The 15,662-nt window shown below is 38.2% G+C and overlaps 1 protein-coding gene across 1 annotated transcript in view; it reads right to left on the reverse strand.

Moving 5' to 3' along the window:
* The window catches only part of LOC139142612 (uncharacterized), a 30,281-nt gene extending 23,180 nt beyond the window's left edge, over positions 1 to 7,101 (reverse strand). The window contains exons 1-2 of the mRNA XM_070712618.1: positions 6,859 to 7,101; positions 2,139 to 2,327 (exon numbers count right to left, since the gene is read on the reverse strand). Coding sequence (XP_070568719.1) covers positions 2,139 to 2,327; positions 6,859 to 6,934 — 265 coding nt within the window. The 5' untranslated portion in view covers positions 6,935 to 7,101. The remainder of the gene's footprint in view (positions 1 to 2,138; positions 2,328 to 6,858) is intronic.
* Positions 7,102 to 15,662: the final 8,561 nt, after the last annotated feature.

A 15,662-nucleotide genomic window follows, 5' to 3' on the forward strand; every position in this document is an offset into this window, starting at 1 on the left:
CTTTCTAAATAATTCAGATGTTTGTTTCTATGGCAACGGTTTTCACCCATTACTAAGCTACCAAAACTTTTCAGCAAATTCAGAGTTTCAACTTTCAAAAATATATTAAGTGTGAGATTGCCCTCTGCTTGCCCCAAATAGTACCAATTGACCATAATTGGGGCCTGGCTCATAGAGTACATGTATAACTGAAAACACACTGATGGTTGCCTGGTAATTTCTCACTACCAACAACATCCCTGATACATAACATACTAATTTGCAAAGAGCACATATCTGTGGCTATGTCTGAACAAGTTTTTGAGTTTCTATCATATTTTATGTCAATGTAGCAGAAAAGTATTTATGAAAAATGCTCTATTTAATCGAAATTCTGAGATGTTATGGGCATGACCTATTGACCTTGACCAGAATGTTCAAGGTCATGGGGTCAATTGAAAGGCCATGATGTGAGGTACCAGTGTCTGTCTTGAAATCACGTAAATATCTTTTCCCGTTCCCTAGAAAATCAGTTTTATCTAAAATTCTTAGCTTTTAAAATTGTAAGTATTGTTGCCATGACAACAACTTTTGAGACAGAAAGCTACTTCTGCGACTTGTCCACCAAAATTTTCAGAAAGTTCAGATTTTGGGCGTTCAGAAAATGTATGGTGGAATTTGCCCACCCAAATGGTACCAATAACCTATCTGGCTTATGGACTACATGTAGTAAAATGAACAGGTACTTAATGAACTATTTTTATCTGTAGAATGTTATTCCTTTTTCAAATTTTTTCTATATTGAAATCTTCATAATCATCAATAGCTATTGCTGCATCATAACTTTTAGAGTACTGTTTCACTACTATCTATTTATGAATATAGAAGTGAAAAGTTATACAAAACATTAAAGTTGGACACAGATGGCTAAAGGCTTATGAAATGAACCTGAAGACCAGATGTGAACATTGTGCACATATATATCATTTTGTTCATGAGAGTGCAAGATTTGAATTTCTTCAAGAGTGAGAGGGTGGAATCAGCAAAATAATAAATAAAAGGACAAAGCGGGAATTAAATTAGGATGTTCTCACTAAATAGGGCCAAGTTTCGTCACTTTGGTTCAACAGCTTTTGTGTGAATAAGATCTGCTTGAATTATAGTTTCAGTAGGCCAAGAGGCAGAGTATCAGTGAACAGTCTAGAACACCTCGTCACAGCGCTAAAACGATCTAATCAAGGTTTCAGTGGGAGTGTAGTGGACACGGTAACCAAGGAGATATCCTAGAGTTGTCAATAATGCCATTTACACTCACTGCACTGTACATGTACGCTGTACTATGATGGCTGCCTTCTAGCCTTGATCATGATCGACTAGAAAGAATGCATTGAATGTTTTTGTTTGTGGTCAATATAACCATACAAAATGAATTTTGGTTTATCTTCAGTGATGGCATTATGGCAATGTTTGTCAAGCAGTCAAGAGTTTTTGGTTTTGATTCACTTTTACCTACACCAGTTTACTGTATCCATTACACACAATTGTGAAGGGTTAGTACCTAATTTGTAGTGTCTGCTCTCTCTTTGAAAACATCAACAATTACAATCTTTCATAGGACTTTAATAGTTTTCACTTTTTATTGGCATACTAATTATGATACAATGATAGCCCATACCAGTAAGTAGACTCATGGCTGCACTTACGAATGAAAACAGTAGGCAGGGGCATATTTTAATGCAGGTTTTAAATAGAAAACACTGATATATCAACTTTGGGTAAGTTTTGATGACATGGTTGGATTCAGTTTGTCTTAATCTTAAACTAAAACAATGTTCAGTGGCAGAAAAATATGGGAAAATTTAATAGTTTAAAATCTGTGTCTTAGGAATGGCTGGTCTGATCTTGGTCATTCACAGTTTGTTTCATTAACCCTTTGAACCCAGCTCGGACAGAAATGTCCGATGATGTCATAAAGTACCAGGGGGCCAGGGTGCAAAGGGTTAAAAGAGCTCTTTCTTCAAATAAATCAATTTTGATTCCCAAACCTTATAATTTGAAGATGGCCTGACACAGCTATATTAATACCACAAGAGGACAAATAATTTCAATCATTCATTCATTTTTACAAATTTTAGAGAGACATGTTTTATTACACTTACCGGCAATTTCCCAGAGATTACAAAAAAGAATCATGAGTTTTGTCTTGTGTGTCTTGTCATACCATTTACCAAACAACGGTGCAGTCACTAAGCCAGTAAGACTAAATGCTGATAGACACAGACCAAGAAAATATGGTTCTGCATGATAGGTTTCCGATATGTAGGCATATATGGTTGGCAGGATCACAGCTGGGAATGATAAGATACAGACAAATATAGTTGTGCTATGGGGAAAATGAAATGTCACCTTAGATATTAAAAAATACTTTACTCGCTTTTGGTTGGATGTGGCAGGCTGAGTGCGCATACAGTACCAGTATTTTCTATAGGCCTTAGCTTGAAATATTCATGATGTCAAGTGCATCTGAACATATTTTGATGCACAGTCCATCAAATACCAAGGTGAAGTATGTAATGGTTGGCAACATTTGCAAGGAACACACACACATATACACAGCCTGGTAAATTGAAAATAGTGATACATTTTTCTCTTTAAAATACCAAAATAAAGATATTTCCATGTAATATTTTATTGCATAGAATTAACATAAGCAATATTTATTTGGTAATCAATCGAGCAGTAATATTTAAGAAAACAACCTATTCTTGGCTTGGAGGCCTTTGCTTATATTTCTGTACAAATCAACACCAACGTGTAAAATTCTGACTGAAAGTTATAAAGATTTTCACCAAGTTCAGATAAGAGGTTTTAAGGAAAATATAACCCAATTATAGGTTTATTATACGAAGTTTACCACAATTTGAACAAACTTAACTAGGCTATATACCAAGTTTCAAAAGCAATAAAACAGGCAGTTTCAGAGAAGATGATTTTTCAATCAAAACTGGGAAAAACTGACCCAAAAATAGAAATATCAAACTTTTACCACAATTTGAACAAATCTGACAGAAGTAAACCCTAGGATCATGCATACCAAGTTTCAAAGAAATCCATGTAGCAGTTTCCAAGAAAATAATTTTTTGATCAAAAATGGGAAAAATTGCGCCCAAAATACACATATAAAAATTTGACCATACTATGAAGGAAATAATCTAAGGTGACCCAATAACTATGCATATGAAGCTTCAGAGTAAACAGACAAACAGTTTCAGAGGACTTTTGACCAAAAATAGCAAAAATTGCCCCAAAACTACAAATAGTACAAGTAAAACAAATTCACCACAATTTAAACAAATCTGACAGAGGTCAACAAAGTGGAAAAATTGCACTATCACACAGATATGAAAATTTCTCAAACTTTTGAGCAAATCTAAGTTGAGTCACCTCAAGGAACCTGCATACCATGAAGTTTGGACAAAATCTGGCTAGTGGTTACAAAACTTTAGCAATTTGCAGGATTTTGTCTTTCTACCTCATTTGCATATTTTTGACACTATTAAACATGTTCATTTGAACAATTCACATCTACACAGCACACTTAATATAAGTAGATTGATGTGGACTGCTACAGAGTTTGGTTGTCGTTGTGCAGTCATCATTTGACATTTAAGATAAACAATGGAGAACAATGAAAAAGTTTTGACTAAGGGAGCCTTCAGTAATTACAAGGGGGGCTGGGGGAATTTTGCACACACTTGTACCGTAAAATGTGACCCTCCCCTATCCTCCTGACTAAAATGTGACCGTCCCCCTTGTCTGACATTCTAAAACTTGACCCTCCCCAAACCACTACGGTATTCTCCCCAGGAATAACTGAAACAGTATCACTGTCAGCTCATTTACATAACGTTATGTAGGTTAGGGATGGCGTTTTTGGAGGGACAGTCACAATTTATCACGCAAGCATTTTTGAAGAGATATGGTATTCCATACATTTGAGGAAGGATCACCATATTTTGTGCAACTATAAGAAGGCAAGATGTGGTTGACATAGTGCTTCATCCAAAAATATCAAATAATACTGGTAATACATGGAGTCTATCAGGCAAATTATTGACTATTTTCCCCCCCACAAAAACATGCTGTTTCTTAATACTATATATGTTTGATCATATTTTTAAATGTACTTTACTTGAAGCGGGAAGTAACATGTGAATTTGTGTACAAGAAATTGAATTGGGAATTTCATCTCAAATGTTGGTTCACTTTGCATGGCAGTCTATGATGAAACTATGAATAATTTTTTTCCAATACAAAATTAGGTAAATCTATGCATTTCTGTATGCTTGATTATTGATATTAATGTTCTTGATTAGACTAGAGTGGGTATAAGTCCATGGTTGTGCAATAACTTTGATTTTGGAATTTCACTGAAATGTTGATTCACTGTACATGGTAGTCTATGAGAGAACTATGCACAATTTTTTCCCATATAAAACTAACAATATCTTTGCATTTATGTACATTTGATAATTGATATACACTTTTCCACCTGTTGCATATGTTTTTGTCTCTTGTCTTTCATCAGTTTTATCTGTTCAGGGTGTTTAATGTAGGATACCACTGCATCTTTGCTTGTGAAACTTGTAGATAATGTGTACGTATTTAAAAGAGTCGGCGTATTTCGTTGGTGATTTCCTATTCAGGAAATATCACACAGACAATCAAAGTTTTGGCCATAAAATCAGCTTCTGTCAAAAGTGACCCTCCCCCTAAGATAGGTTTATAAAAAGTGACCTTCCCCCTTGAACAGTTTTCTAAAAAGTGACCCCCTTTGTAATTACTGAAGGCTACCTAAATTTCAGCAAATCTGCATGACCTCATCCTGAAATGTCTTTAGGACTGCTAGTTAAGAATAATCAAGGTAACTAAGGCATACAGACAGCTTACTCAGATTCACATTGCTTGTCTTTGCTATTATATAATAATATTTTATTAATCAGATTGAATTTTTACTGCAAATGAAAAGCTTGAATGAAATTTGCATAATATCATTGAAATACCGGTACATATAGCAGACATGCCCAGGACATGATCTTGATTCTTGCTTTTATGATGCAGTGAATTGTGATTCCTTGGACAAATCCTACCACTCATGAAACTAATCATTGTCGAATTTCAAAAAAAAATTTTCAATATGAGTCAATGTGATTATGGAGCTAATCAAAATGATAGAATCACAATTTTTATCTCACTCGTTTGTGTTCCTAACATTAACTCCAACAGTGGAAGAATTCACTCAACATCTAGAACACAAGCTTGTACATGTGTGTAGTACAGTAAAAATAGACAAATATGTCAAAAGTATTCAATGATGCCCTTGTAGCCGATGTCATCAATGGACATCAAAATACCATGGAAGACAAAACTCACAACTTTAAAATCTGAACCAATTCTACTGCATTACCCACAGGGGTCAACGAACTGCGATGGAAGGATGAAAAATTATTCAGATGGCAGCTAAGAGTAATTTGGTTCTAAGAACTCACAATGTATTTTAGGTCCTGATATTCATTAAGTATAAATTCATTAAGTATTGACTCATTAAGTATTAACAGCTGACTTGATGGTGAGTTCAACCCTGCCAACTTAGACATTTGAGAGAAACGCACAGGACCAGTTTCATCCATTAGTTTTGTCTATCTGCAGTCGGCAACTTTTGAAACTTCAAAACCATGCTGACAGTGTTATGAAGTAAATTGCTGATTTTCAGTCGCTATAATGAGCATTGTATGTCATCGTGGAACAGGGGGAGGGTCACGTTTTAGATGCGGCTATAGGGAGAATGGTCACATTTTACCAGGATCTGTACAAGATGTGATACATACTTGAAGTTTAGGATGAGTTTCACTATATCATGTGTTGTTCACAACATATGCAATTAAGACAAAAGTTGTCAAACTGACCATAGTGGTCATCAATGAAAATATCACCGGCTTGAGAGAGGATGCAGTTTTGCGAAATTTAAAGTGATACTGATATTATTTACAAATCTTTATCATTATTATTATTATTATTATTATTATTATTAATTTACAACATGTTAGAACACCCCGAATCCCCCCTAAATACTGTTTAGACTCCTACATAAATTTCAATAACAAAACAAACAGACATAGCTGGGTTAACTTTACGTGACTAATTGGTCAGCTTACTGCGGACGCTGTAGCTTCAAACTTGTAGCACTATGGTGATGCGGTCATATATTCATATAAAACGTTGTCTCATTTTGGATCAAGTATCGCCTAAAAAATGGCTGTTTGCTGCGATGGGTACTTCCCAACACGATCTGTGGAGGGAGCTGGAGAGGCTGAATGGGTCGCAGCTTGCTGCGAAAACGAGCCCTGCCACTCCTTGACGTGTTCTCCAATGACCAACCTACCCGAGTGGTAGAGGCTACGGATTCGCAGCAAGGTCGCAGTTTAAGCCTGTACGGGCTGTAGTGTGAAACGTAGTGTGCCGACGAAATGAAAGCAGCTCGACGAAAGCCGAAACCATAAACCTCACCACAGTCACTCATGAGCTATTCTGAGCTCTGGGCCTATTCGCCCCATAGACGTGTGTACATAACCGAGAACACATACACACGTCTATGGGGCGAATAGTCCCACAGCTGAATAGCTCACGAGTGACTGTGACACAGACAGAGTGAAGCCAGACGCTTTGAGCACATTTTGTATACACGTCCTGACATCGTGTGGAGAGCCAGGGTCATCGGGCAGGGTCATTCCACAAAGCCAGCAAAACGAGTGAGCAAAACCGTAATAATAGAATACATAGAACAAGTACGAGCGCCCGTAAGTCCTAGGCAAAACTCACCATATTCAATGCTTCCGAACAGAAAAAATATCCCTGTAGCTATCTGCGTCAATCGTATCTTCGTTTTGAGTTTCATGTTGCACTGGTCAAATATAGAAGCATTACGCAGGTATTGTAACTATTCGCCTCATATTTGGTCCAGAACCCCCGCCGGCCGGCCGCCCGAGCTCGAAACTGCGTCAGATCACTCTTTTGATAGTACCTCCAATGAATGCTCATGGACAGACGACAAAGTTCGGGTTCAAAGGTCAATTGAACTTACTCAGCTGAACGCCAGCCGGCTTCCGCTGAATCCTGGCGGCCGATTGGTTAGATTGCGTTAAGTAGGAGGGGTGGGCAGGAGGACTTTTGGGAGAGGATCGATCTCACTTTATAAAACCTGTCCTAGGGGAGGGTCACATTTTACAAACTTAGCCTCGGGGGAGGGCGGTCTCATTTTACATTGCTAAGTTTATGTTGAATGCAAAGTCTGAATTTGCTGCGGATCCGTAGCCCTACCACTCCCTTTTAGCTGGTTATGTTGGCACTCCCCCTACATAACCAGCAAAGGGAGTGGTAGGGCCAGGCTACGGATCCGCAGCAAAGTCTCTACTACCTCCATGGTCTGAACATGGATGTAAAAAATGGTCTGAATGAGTTGTGTAACGAACTTCACAACAATCTTCCAGCTACAGCACAGTACTGAACTCGAGGTTTTGCCAGGGTATTTGGGTCGGACGGCAAAACCAGGTAAACACATTAAAACGAAGCACACTCATAAACCCATCCATGCTGTTAGGGAGCGTCCAGTTATTACGGCCGGTGGTGGGCAGGCAAAGTCCTGGGGAGATCCGTAGGCCTACCTTAAATTTGAAACTGCAAGGGGGGGCATGTATTTTCAAACAGCACAGGGGGTCACTTGATTTTCATACGTATCCATCCCATCAAAAAGCAGCCATTGACTGATGTAAAGCAATGATTAGCTGCTTTTGTGGTGATATAAACTTAAAGAATTCTAAATGCAACATTTTCCTCTGAAAAAAATGCATCTATATGAAATTTCCCTTAAAAGTGAGGCCTGGTGGAAATGTGCTTGAATGTTACAGAGCTTTCAATCAACTTCGATGTGTGGTCCAAGAAGGGATCATGGAAATGGCCATAAAGGTTTTGGTTCAATGCCTCTTCAGAAGAACAAGATATGAACATCATAAGCACAAGAACTGAACAAATACCAGACTCGCTTCAAGTCTGTGGGCATGTAGTGCGTTCGAAGTAGATTGTTGCACAGATCGTGCGGTGAACGCGATGGGCCACTCTGTGACTGCCGAGAAAAACCAGCGACTGGGGAGGGGCAGTCTAGACAAATGCTTAATTCACCACAATCTGTCAAAAGAGGGGACAAAGCAGACACAATCCAAGCAGTTTACCTGTGATGTACTCAGGAGAAAACAGAAAAACGTACGGTATGGAAACTCAGAGAAAGATCATAATTGGAAACTCTTCAAAATGCAGCTAGTGACAGTGACATATCAGTCTCAAAGCTTTTTGCCAAGAAAGAGGATGATCATATTGTAATCCATGAAATTGGCAGCAGCACAAGAGAGGAAGAACTTTTTGAACCTTCCGATACACAGTATACAGTGTATAAAAGTCATGAAAGAAGAGCAGGATCTTAGAAAAAATCTCTTTGCCTCTAGTATTGATGATATATTGTACCTGCATGCGCACCGCTACTATGGAGGGGAATATCAATCTAAATTGGATCCGAATATTGACGCAAGCAATTGGGGGTCCATGACATTTTAGTCATCTTAAAAGGGCGGTCGCCAATTTAGGGGGCAATGGGTGGGGGACGGTGTTCACTTATTTTGACTGATCCACAGGTTGACGTTGCCGGCACGTCCACTCCCCGGTCTTAATAACTGAACGCTCCCTAAAACAGCTAAAAACAATTTTTTAATCATAGAATAATGAATGTGTCTCTCCTATCAGCATCAAGTTTGATAAAAACTAAAGATTGCGTTCTTTATTTATTAAGTCTGTTAATATGTAGGTTATTTTCCATAACAGAGCAGAGAGAGAGAGAGAGAGAGAGAGAGAGAGAGAGAGAGAGAGAGAACGGACGGACGGTCGGACAGACAGACAGAGACTTTCTACTGAGAGTGAATATTGTGAATGTACAGAATAACAGTACAGTTACGTTAAAAGAATTCATTTGTAAACAACAATAATAACAATATCATCATCATCATCATCATCATCATCATTACACGTGCATGGGCTTTGGTGACAGGCAATTATATATATAAATATTTAAGTTTGCCCAGTATCTATTTGAAGTTCACTTCGTGCTTTGAAAGCGAAAAAAAGAAATTTGCTGACATTGCGAATAATCTCTGTGGTCTCATTTGTAACAAGTGTTTAAATTTAGATAAACTTGGAGGATTGTGATAGACGATGGGTATGTATTTCACTCTTAAATCATGATATAAAGGACAAACCAACAAAAAAATGAAATTCGTCCTCAACAGTTCTTTAAGCTTTCATCATATAAACACACTCTTTGTAATCTTGGCAAATTTTCGTGTTAGCTAAGCTGTGACCGGATATACGAAATGAAGTCAGACAGAGTCTAAAACAGGTTTCTTGAAATACAAAGTTATTTTTCAAGACAAATAGAAGTATTATACAATGAATATGAGGCAAGTCCATTATTGTCATTGATTGTGTCGTGCCAGTTTTGGGTATCGATATCTGTACATCGTCTACTCCCTGATTGTACCAACTTTCAGCAAGCCATAAGGAAGCAAAACTAGTTTTAAATTTGATGCCCAGCAATCTTTTCTGTTTTCAGCCATGCTATATTGAACCTGTTAAGCATGATAAATAAGTCTGTTCGAGTTTGTATGTAATAGCCAGTATTTTACCATAATAGGCAATCTTAGTGATCCAAGTGTTGGTCTGCCAAGTTCGCCTCTGGCTGCTACATCTATGCATGCTTTCGTTGGCGAAATAAATGCTTACAAAACTTTACATATAGTTTTTCTAAATGTTTGCCTTCAGTATAAGCCCAATATCTACCATAACTTAAAATAGGCAGCATTTTCGTGTCGAATATTTTACAACATATGGTGATTGCTCTGTCTCTTAAAGTATGTGTCTTTGAACTAAGTGAGAGAAGGGCTTTAGAGGCTTGATCTACCAATACCTCTTGTGCTTTACTCCACAAATACCGCTATCTCCCAAAATATTTAAAATGGGAAACAGTAGCCATTGTTTCTCCTTCATAGTTCCACCTTTTGTAGTTACAAGGAGAACCGCCATTTCTAAAAACTACATTTTTTCTGTTTTGTCGACATCGACCTTCGTCTTGTACTTTTCGCAATACATCGACAATCGGTTTAACAGTCTCTATAACTTTATTACCCGGTACACTTTAAGGAAAGAGTATCAAATCGTCTGCATATAATATGTAAAAACAAGTTAAATCATGCCTTCCACCCATATATCTCCTCTAAACTCTTCATAAATATATCATTTAAAAAAGAGAAATAAAGAGGGCGAAAGGATACGGCATTGCCTGACAAAAAAATTGACAATTGGGAAAAATCTGTCATGCCATAACTTCTAAGTACCACAGACAAATAGAACAGTCAGACTAGCAACGCGGCATGGCTTTTGTTCCATGGTCGTCTCGGTAGACTATGGCCTTTTCATATTAAAATGAGCTTCACAGGTGTTAGATATTTTTGAGACCTTTGTTCGTGGTTGATAATTGCACGAGATTATGCAAAAAGTTCGTGGTTGATAATTGCACGAGATTATGCAAAAAGTACGACGAGATGGCATCGTGCTGCCAGTCGCGTAGCAACCATACTTACTTTGTGAGCTCTCAGGGCAGAAACACTGCTTCACACCAATCAAAACATAACACGCCCGCAGTTTCATAAACACGTCTTTCAATGACCAACTTTTAATAGACGATATGACTGACAGTAAACCATTGAGTAAAACCAGACTCTATCGATAGAAGGTTTTCAAATTTGGTTGAAACGCACTCATTATATATTCATAAAAATGTGAGAGGAATTTTTAAAATGGTAAAACTCACTTTTCCGAAACTCAAAACTTTCCGGTTTTCGCCAGCACGCCGATTCCGCTCAGCTCCACATGACAACAACAACACAAAGTTTGCCGAACATACTTTCGCGTAAAAATTGGCGAAAATCCGGAAACTACAGAAGGGTGCGTGGTCGGCACTCTTCGGAAAAGCGAGGCGAGAGCTGCCTGAGGTGAGGCGAACATGGATGACTTACGTAACCGCTTCACGCCTTGAGCAATACCTGTTGCCAGTCTGTTTCTATTTGTCTGTGTAAATACCAATGCTTTAACCAGATGAACACTGCCATTACCCTGGAGTCCTGCTGTACCAAATTTAGCGAAAATGGCCGTTCTGTGAACTCTGTCAAAGGCCTTCTCAAAATCTACAAAAACCACAGTAAAAATGCCCTCCTTTACAGCTTAAATATTTTTGAATAAAAGTGTGCGAAAGAAAAATATTATCAATGGTGCTATACCCTTTCCTAAATCCAACCTGATCTTCTCTAAGTGGAGCGGCGTTTTCTTCCCAGAAAAGTAACCGTTTGTACAAAACACGTGTGTTGATTTTACTAAGGACAGGTAAAAGAGTTCTACCCCTATAATTTTAACCAGAGATCTATATTATTCCTTCTTATAAATAGGAAAAATAACACTCTGGCACCATGAAACTGGGAAAACACCGTTGGAAAAGATGGTTTAATAAATCGTGTAAAGGGGGAACAATAACATCACTACACTGTTTGAAAAATTCTGCTGAAATACCATCGATACCAGTAGATTTGTTGTTTTTCAGACACTTAATACTTTCAATAATTTCTTCTTGTGAAATGGGTTGGTCAATGGTATCACTGATGATGTCATCAGAATAACTGATCGGAGTATATGATTTCTCTTCGTTCATAAAAATATCCCGAACAACATCATTCATTTCTTTCCAAAGTTGACGAAGTGTATGTTCCGGATTGAAAAGTGTGTAAAATACTCGAGTTTTGCCGAGAACTCCGCGAAGTCTTAAAAAGGACCAAATTTTGGAGGAATCGTTGACCTCTAACAAAAACTTGATTTAGTACATTTCTTCCTTTTCTCTAATGCTTTTCTACAATTCTCTCTAACAACTTCGTTACTTAAAATATCTTGCCGACAATGTGTATGTCTGTAGGTGTTTAATTCGGCAAACACTTTGTTGCTGGCATTTGGACAGTCGTTGTCAAACCAGCCATCGTAGGCGTTCAAGTTTTTCAAAGTACAGGGTATGCAGCATCCAAATAGGAGAAAGTAAAATCTTCAGGGGGTATTACTTCCCTATTGCGAGTTACTGATGCAACGCTCGGAGTTAGCACTCAAAACAGAACGGGGTTGATCGACACTCTTTAGCAGCAGTAAAAATTGGGCGCCAGCACATGTCCCTGAGATGAAAACCTGGCTCTTGTTTTACTAGTGCATTAACAATGTGATTTGCAAAACAGACCAAAAATCTGCCATATAATTTTTCTCTTTCATTACTGTTTTGTGCGAACCATCGCTCGTTCAAAATAGAGTCGCAATTTTACACGTCGTACCACTGCATATGCCGTCGATGCTATACACGTCCAGGTATACAATGTAGTTAAAATTTGAATTGCAGGGCCTATCGTAGATGAATTTCCATACTCTGGTGATTACAGACGGGATTCCTACCTTTAACAGGCTGGTTTTGACTTTTACGACTTTTAAAAGTCAAAACCAGCCCGTAAAAGGCGGGAATCCAGTCCTAGACTGGGTTCCAGTCTGTCAATTTAAAAATAAAATGAAAATCGAAATCATTTGCAATAGTTTTTCTTGTGTCTCTTCTACTTTGTACAGAGCTATTTGAAATTTGGTAGCTCACGTCAAGATTTCCTAGCAATCGAACACGGTACCTTTGAGTGTGCGCAGTAATAAGTTGGTATCAGTCTGTCGGATTCCGGGTGAATTTTAACTCCTTTGTATTGCGCTCACCCCACTCAGATGTTCTCAAACCACAGACTTTAACAAAGTCTATGACATCATGTTTTGCCATAATGATGCCCCGAAATTCATCGTCAAAAATCGATATCCCCACATACCAAACAAACTTCTTTTACACTTCGCCACGAAACACATATCGGTGGCGCTTTTCAAAACTGAATAACAGCCGTTAATATAAAATTTTATGTACAAGTTAGCATCGGCGAAGTTGTAATGATATATCGGTAGTCACGATGAATGAAACGAATGGATTCAATTAGACCCCCCGTTTGGAGAGAGGGGTACCCTCATTTTGTTATAAGCTTTACGGAATGAGTAGCTATGCACAGTCACCTGTGTTCTAAAATTCCGCTATACGCCTATGCGCACTAAGCCACGTGTATACATATTATAATATTATTATAGTCCTTTATTTCGGACTTCCAGTCCCTATACATTACAGAAAAAGAAAACAGCATAATATACTGATCTCGTGGGAAAATAGAACTAGAAGTGATCTTGGAAATACACATCTACTCAGACTAAAAAAACTGTCTTTATCCACTGTTTTCTCAAATCAGGTGTGAAGTGTATAGTACCATGCACCTTTCGAATAATGATGTAGTCAATTGTTGATATAGTCGTAAACCATAAATTTGCTTTCCGAGCGATCATATTACTGACATTGAGCTGACGCTACTACGCCTGTCATAACCCAAGAGTATGCGTGCTACATTGTGGCACAGAGGAACATAGATAGAGTGGCAACGGGTATTGTTTAAGGCGTGAAGCGGTTACGTAACCCATCCATGTTCGCCTCGCCTCAGGTTGCTCTCGCCTCTCTTTTCCGAAGAGTGCCGACCATGCATCCTTCGGTAATTTTCGGATTTTCGCCAATTGTTAAGCGAAAGTATGTTCGGCAAAGTTTGTGTTGTTGTTGTCGTGTGGTGCTGAGCGGAATTGACGTGCTGCCGAAAACGGGAGTGTTTTGAGCTTCAGGAAAGTGAGTTTTACCGTTTTAAAAATTCCTCTCATATTTTTATGAATATATAATGAGTGTGTTTGAACCAAATTTGAAAGTCTTTTATCGATACTGTCTGGTTTTACTCAATGGTTTACGGTCAGTCATACCGTCTTTTACACTTGCGTCAAGGAAGGACATGTTTATGAAACTGCTGGCGTGTTATGTTTTGATTGGCGTGAAGCAGTGTTTCTGGCCTGAGAGCTCACAAAATAACTATGGTTGCTACGCGACTGGCAGTACGATGCCATCTCGTCGTATTTTTCGCATAATCTTGTGTAATTATCAACCACAAACAAAGCCTCCAAAAAGTTTAACACCTTTGAAGCTCATTTTAATATGAAAAGCCAATAGTCTACCGAGACGACCATGGAACAAAAGGCATGCAAGCGTTACGACTCTGTCTATGTTACTCTGTGATTGTTGTAACCAACTTTAAGTTTTTTCAGAGTACTGACCCAGAGATTACTACCATACAATTGGTAACGATAACAATACGCGTGTATTTTACATCCATTGAGCACAAGGAAAATCGTCTAAAAACATGTTAGCTGAAGCTGAGTTATAAAAAGATTCTTTTGACGTTCAATATCAGCGTTATCACTGATATATTTGTCATATGATAACCCAGATGTTTCTTCTTATCAACAAACTCAAATTTGACTCCATTGAGATAAACTGAAGGAATGCACTCCATCTTACATCTTTTTGAAACCACAGACACTGCGTTTTCTTTTCAGCATTGAAAATATTGTCATGAATATCACCGTATTTTCTACAGAGTTAACCAGTTCTCTAGTAAGCTTACCCCTCACAGACGGGCTTATCGAACAATCATCTGCGTACATAAGGGACTGGTCAGTTTCTTCAGCCTGGGGGGGGGGGCCGGTGGATTCATGGGGGGGTCACCCTGTTTTGACTTTGGTGATAGGGGGGGTCACCATGTTTTTGAAATACCCAATAGGGGGGGGGTCAGTGTGTTTTTGAATTTTGACACAGGCTCATCATTGCCTAAAATGCTAGTGTCAGCCACAAAATTCATCATTCAGTTGTATTTTTCGGCGCGCCCTTCGGGCGCGTAACTTTAATAATCAGTCATATTTTTCAGCACGCCAACTTTAACATATCAAGCATACATACATCAGAGATATCTGTATGTTCAATATTTTTCAGCGTGCTCTTCAAGCTCATTACTTTAATATATCATACATCTTTCAGCATGCCCTTCAGGTGCATGACTTTCATATACAAGGCATATATATCAGAGATATCAGGATGTTTCATATTTTTTGGCGCGCCCTTCGGGCGCCATACTTTCAGAGATATCTTGATGTTTGCTAAGTGAAAGTGTACCATTATGAAATCTGCATTTCATATGAAAAGGATGACAAATTCCTGATACTTTTCTGTTCTCTCTGTGAGAATTCAGTATGAGAAAGCAACATGCACAAATATTTCACAATATATATTTGATACAGTGACTTATTTTAGAGATAGAAAAATGACAAGATATCTTTCCTTCTCATTGATGCAATTATTTTCCTTTGTTTCATAGGTTTTCTGTAGAAAGATGCTTTTTTATGAACAAAATAACAGTTAAAAAAGGCAGTTTTTGTCATTATTAGCTGTGCTTTTATGGTTTCAATGTTACCAGAAAAGGTCCTCTCAGACACTGTACACATCAGATTTGGCTAAAAAAGCTCTCTATGGCTCCTCAGTAGATTTAATGGGATGGTTG

This window comes from Ptychodera flava, chromosome 10 (genome assembly GCF_041260155.1).
Source record: "Ptychodera flava strain L36383 chromosome 10, AS_Pfla_20210202, whole genome shotgun sequence".
Classification (NCBI taxonomy): Eukaryota; Metazoa; Hemichordata; class Enteropneusta; family Ptychoderidae; genus Ptychodera; species Ptychodera flava.